This window comes from Cicer arietinum, chromosome 7 (genome assembly GCF_000331145.2).
Source record: "Cicer arietinum cultivar CDC Frontier isolate Library 1 chromosome 7, Cicar.CDCFrontier_v2.0, whole genome shotgun sequence".
NCBI classification, from domain to species: Eukaryota; Viridiplantae; Streptophyta; class Magnoliopsida; order Fabales; family Fabaceae; genus Cicer; species Cicer arietinum.
The window spans coordinates 44,256,199-44,262,686 of NC_021166.2; the positions used below are offsets into that span (position 1 = coordinate 44,256,199).

At 33.0% G+C, this 6,488-nt stretch overlaps 1 protein-coding gene across 1 annotated transcript in view; it reads right to left on the reverse strand.

The window, feature by feature from the left end:
- Window positions 1-5,539: 5,539 nt before the first annotated feature.
- The window catches only part of LOC101492389 (FAD-linked sulfhydryl oxidase ERV1-like), a 9,286-nt gene continuing 8,337 nt past the window's right edge, over window positions 5,540-6,488 (reverse strand). Inside the window, exon 7 of the mRNA XM_004511117.4 lies at window positions 5,540-5,898. Coding sequence (XP_004511174.1) covers window positions 5,784-5,898 — 115 coding nt within the window. The 3' untranslated portion in view covers window positions 5,540-5,783. The remainder of the gene's footprint in view (window positions 5,899-6,488) is intronic.

The window sequence follows — 6,488 nt, forward strand, 5'->3', positions numbered from 1 at the left end:
TCAGGTCTTGAAGCGGTAAGGTAAAGTAGGGATCATATCATTCCTCTATAGATTTTTTGGTCAACTTTTTTTCGTGAATCATCTTTTTCAAGTGAACAAGTATGGTGCATTGGTGTAGCCATAGGTTTGCAATCACTTATCTTAAACTTACTAAGAAGCTCTTTTGTATATTTAGTTTGATGAATGTATATACCTTTTTGACTTTGTTGAATTTGTATCCTTCAGAAGAACTTAAGTTCTCCCATCATACTCATTTTAAATTCAAGTTGCATCGATTTAGAATTTTTTTTGCAGAGAGTGTCATTAGTAGATCCAAAAATAATGTCATCAACAAAAATTTGAATAATAAAAATGTCATCTTCTATTGATTTTCTAAAAAGTGTATTATCTACTTTTTCTCTTTCAAAGTTATTTTTAAGCAAAAAGTTACTAAGTCTATCCTAGGTGCTTGTTTTAGACCATACAGAGATTTCCTAAGTTTAAAAACATGACTTGGAAATTCAGAACTTTCAAAACTTGGAGGTTGTTTAACATAGACTTCTTCATTTATATAACCATTTAGAAAAATACTTTTAACATCCATTTAAAATAATGTAATGTTATTATTTGCAGCAAAAGAAAGTAGGATATGAATAGTCTCTTGTTGATTGTATCCTTGTGCGACAAGTCTTGCTTGTTTTTGACCACTTCACCTTTTTCATTTAGATTGTTTTTGAAAACCCATTTGGTTCGGTTCCAATAATGTTCTTCTTTGGTCTAGGTACTAGATCAGAAACATCATTCCTCTTTAATTCATTTAACAATTCTTGCATTGCAAGAATCCATCCATCCATCATCTGTCAATGCTTCATCAATAGATGTAGGCTCAATTGATGAGAGTAAGCCAAACAAAGTGGTATCTTTTAGTGATGATTTGGTCATCAAATGATCATTTGCACTTCCAACTATTAGAGTTTCAAGACGATATGACTTGTACTTCCATTCAGATCTTCCTTTTAACTTATCTTGACTGTTTCTGACTTGACCAGATTCATCCTTTGAAGATTTATCATATTCTTCTGATTTGCTTGTATCGTCTAATTTTACAAGTTCTTATGGCTTGTCTACATCTACTTCCTCTGGCTCCGGTAAACCTGCACTATCATCATCTTGCTTTGACTTTTCAAGATCAAGCTATTTGGCATCAAATTTAACATATATGGATTCTTCCACAATCCGAGCTTCCATATTAAACACTTTATAAGTCTTAGATCTTTCATAGTATCCAATAAAGATACACTTTTGAGATCTATAATCAAATTTACCAAGGTTATCTTTAGTGTTCAACATATAATAAGTACAACCAAATTGTGTTCAAATAAGATATGTTAGGCTTTTTACCTTTCCACAATTCATATGGTGTTTCATTTAATATAGATCTAATTAAGACTTTATTTTGAATATAACATGCAATATTAATTGATTCAGCCCAAAAGTGTTTTGCAACATTCATATCATTTAACATGGTTCTCGCCATTTCTTAGAGTGATCTATTCTTTCTTTCTACAACTCAATTTTGTTGGGGTGTTTTAGGAAATGAGAAGTTGTGAGATATTTCATTCTCATCACAAAAACTTTCAATTAACTTCTTTTCACATTCTCCTACATGATCACTTCTAATTGTTACAATCATAAGACTATTTTCATTCATTATTTGTTTGCAAAATGTGATTAACACTTTGTGGAATTCATTCTTACTTCTTAAAATTTTTACCCATGTCCACCTAGTGTAATCATCTACTATAACAAAGCCATATTTAATTCCACTTAAAGTGGTTGTTTTCACTAGCTCAAAGAGATCTATATGTAAGAGCTCAAGGGGCTTTGAGATAGAGACTGAGTTCTTAGGAGTGAAGGAGTTCTTTGTTTGCTTTCTTTTTGGCAAACTTCACACATAATTTCAATTTTGTAACTAAGTTTAGGTATACCTCTGACTAGTTAAAGTTTATTTAGTTTTGAAAAGAATCTAAGGTTTGCATGACCTAATCTTTTGTGCCAAATTAATTTCTCTTCATTTACTAACATAAGACAGTTAACCTCTTGTTTGTCTAGACTAAGCATATTTATATTATAAATGTTGCTTTGCCTTTGACCTGTAATGAGTACAAATCCATCTTTCTGACTAATTGCCTTGCATGTTTTTTTGAATGAATATAATATCATAATTATTATCACTTAAATGACTAATACTTAATAAATTATGCTTAAGACCTTTAACAAACAATACATCTTTAATAGAATGAGAAGTACCATTACAAATTGTACCTTGACCAATGATTTAGCCTTTTTGCTTTCCTCCAAAAGTCATTGTGCCTCATTTGTTTAGTGTTAGTTCTTGGAACATAAACTTTTCTCCCGTCATATGTCGCGAGTATCACTGTCTAGGTACCATGATTGGTGTTTTAACTTGATTGTTGAGGACATCTGCAATATAAACAATTTTGTTCTTAGGTACCCAAATTTGGTTGAGTCTTGGTTTGTTAGTCTTGAAAGGTTCCTTGTCTTTATTTGTATTTAACATGGGACAAGATAATTTGGAGTGACATTTCTTAGAGAAAATAGTACACAAGATATCAGATGGAATAAGTTTAGGTTCAGGTACAGTTTCTTCAAATCCTATACATTTTTTACCATTTCTACTAACACCATAAATCATAGAAGCATATTTGCTTCTTTCCATACCATTAGCAAGAATATCTTGAAATACTTTTTCATGCTTATTAGAGTTACATCTGGTACTTTCAATTGATGTTGAACTATGATTAATTTTCAAAGTTAGATTTTCAGCCTTAAGTTCAACAATATCAGTTTTCAGAGTTGCATTTTCTATTCTAAGTTCAGTAATATCAGTTTTTAAAGTTTCATTTTTTGTTTTAAATTCAACACTTTGATTCTTTAATACATTAATTTTTTCAGTTAGGTTTGCATTTTCTTTTCTAAGTGTTTTTAGTTTTAAAGACAATTTGTGATTCTTATTTAAAAAAATATTTATAGTAGTAATTAAATCAAATCGAGTAAAGTCAGAAAATACCTCAATTTCTTCATTTGTTGATTCACTTTCAAAGTTAGAATTTGTGTTGGATCCAGATGTGGAGTTGGTATGAGCCATCTGAGCCAAATCTGATTGTTCATTGTCAGAAGATCCATCATAAGCATCCCATGTAGCCATCAGACTCTTCTTCTGGGGTCTAGAATCTTTCCTCTAGTGTTTCCCTTTCTCCAAATTTGGACTGTCTGACTTGATATGTCCAGGTTCATTGCATCTATAACAGATAATATTTTTCTTGTTAAAATTTTCAATCATTCCTCTATTGGACTGCTTAGAATCTTTCTGAGGGAAAGATTTCCTCTTGTTGTGACAATCCTCTGAATTCTTCTGGATATGAAGGTAATCTCATGTGCCTTTGAGTTCAGATTATGATAATCTAAATCACTATCCTCTGATTCTGATGTTGCCTTTAGAACCTTCTTTTGTTTTGATTTCAAGGCCATAGTCTTATTCTTCTTCATGGGCTCATCTTCAAGCTCAATATCGTGGGATCTGATAGAGCTGATTAATTCTTCTTGCTTAAGAGTATTCAGATCATTTGCTTCCTAAATGGCATTGATCTTAGGTCTCCACTTGCTTGTCAGAATCCTAAGGATTTTCTTCATATGATCAGCAGTAGTATAACTTTTCTCAAGTACCTTTAGTCCTGAGACCAGGGTTTGGAATCTGAAAAAACATTGTGTCAATGTCTTCATCTTCTTCCATCTTGAACAGCTCATACTTTTTTACTATGAGGTTGGCCTTTGCTTTTTGAACTTGTTTGCTTCCTTCATGAGTCAGAATCAGACTATCATAAATACTTTTTGTTGTCTCCTTATTGGTGCATTTGTCAAACTCCTTGAAGGTGATTGCATTTATCATGATGTTCTAGACTTATGATGTATCTTGTACATCTTCTTCTGATCAACATTCATCTCCTTTCTTGGAATTTTAATACAATCAGTATTCTTCAGAGCAATATAACCATCTTCCACCAAGTCCCAAAGTTCAAAAGCTTGTGAAATATAAAAACTTCTCATCATGTCCTTCCAATACTCAAAACGTTCTCCATTAAATAGAGGTGGTCTGTTGATGTTTCCTCCAACGAATTCTTCATTGAATCTAGACATATTGAAACTTTGGATCTTTTCTCAAATACAATAACGTGCTCAGCCTTGAGACCGAGCTCTAATACCAATTAAAGGTGCAAACACAAGAAGGGGGTTCGATTGTGTTTGCCAAAGTTGATAACTTTTTGATAATTTATAAATAAAAAACTAGTTCGATTTTGGTGACTTACTTGGAGTATAAGCAATTGGATTCAAAGGCAACAAACAATGAAAGCATAAATAATTTAACACATAGATGTATCCTGGTTTACCACTAACTTGGCTACATCCAGTCCCCTCATTTAGAAGGCTTTAATCCACTAATTCAAATACTTTGAATTACAAAGCACCTGACCCTCCAAGCTAGTTTTCTCAAATAGCTTGACAACCCCAGACTTTTGAGGAACTAACCACCTTGATTCTACAAGCCAAGTCTTCTCCTAAAGACCTAACAACCCCAGACTGAAGAAGGAACTAAACCACTATCGGGTTGGATACAAAAGATTGGAACTTTAAGTGTTTGCTTCTAACAAAGCTAATAATGATAAAAACTTTCACACTCTAAGAAAAAATACTTAGAGAATATTTCTCATTCGAACAAGAGTTCAAAGAGAGAAACACTTGTTCGAATGAAAAATGAACAAAACCACAACTTTAGCCACACTTATTGGTTTTCGTCACCAGAAAACCATCCTCTGGCAAGCCACACACCATGAAGCCTTTCTGTAATTCTACCAACGTGATCAACTCACGGACATTAGTGGAATAGAACAAAACAATACTCAGTGGCATTGTCGCACAAGATTTGTTTTGAAAATTCCATCCATTGTCTTTGTGACCATCGTCCCCCCAACTTTTGTAACGCTACCTAATGTATGTGTTGTCCCTAGACCTTTCATCTTCAGATTGTTTGTGTCGTACCAATTGCCCTACTTTCCAACATCGTGATCTCACGACAGACCACAACTTTCCCCTCCCCCTCCTTGTGTTTTTCTCATCTCACTCTCTCTCGTCAATAGGCTTTCTGTAAATCCTTAGTTTTGCCCTAAGGTTCGCATAACCTCCTCTTCTCTTTCTCACTCTCTCTCATCAATGAAGCACTACCTCTACCGTATATATAGATAGATGTCCCGACTACTAATTAACTTGTACAATATCTCACTAGTTAAATATTCATTTGTGGTTAGATTTGGTAAGTTTTTCAACAGACCAAAAATTAACATAAACATGTTTACAATCCTGGATCAATATTTCATTTTTCAAAATAAATTTGGTAAACAATATTGCAAATATTTCAATTTTTCACGCATTTGGTATATCGGTAGCCGTTCAATATTTCATGCATTCAAAATATCAGTAGACGTTTAATTAATATTGGATGGTGCATATTTAAATTGTCTTATCTTAATCCCATGTGCAGCCGATACTTTGACTGCATGAATGTGTGTACCTGCTGATTGCAGGAAATCCAATTTCTGTATAACTTACCTACACACTATGGTGCTAAGTCACTAGATAACAATCAAGGTGTATCATAAAAGATTTCTTAAACAGCTCCAATTCGATACATAGCTTGTATGGTACAAGTATCTATTAGTAGTAATTCTTTATATGTTCCCAAAAATTGATGTAGTACCAATAATTTCACATGCTTTCTGCTCACACTCAAGTTTTCCCCACCTTGCATCAACTCGTTCACAGTGAAATACTGGTTTGCCAATGCTGTCATAAAAATATAACAATGTAAGTGTCATAGGAACAAAATTAGGGAAAATTATTATACTAGTTTGTTAGCTAAATCTGTAAGCACAAGCTAGTAAAGTATGAACTTCAGAGGTTCGTTAAGTTTTATATATTTAATACACTCCCACATGGGCTTAATACACAATTGCGTAGGCAGCACACAGCCCATTTTATACTATGAGGAAACAAATATAGTAGCTTCTTCTCCCACTCTCATGTATTCTTAAAAGCCTCCAAAATACACATCCCGATTGGCCAATCAGGAGAACATTCGGGGATGGGAGAAGAAACTCTCAACGTTATATAGAAGGGGATGGCAAGGATCAAAGTCCGGATCGATCCAGACCAATTTGTCATAGAGGCTAGAATACGGTGTCAAAAGCTTATTTAATAATTCGATTTTGGAGGTTAAGTCTATATTTTGTTAGATATTTGAGATTTTAAAAAAAATTAAAAGAATAACATGACAAATAATCATATAACATATCAATTTTACTTAATTTATTTTAAAAAATATTTTATAGCTTCCTGAATTTGTAAAAGAAAAATATACCCTCCCCTCTCTTTCC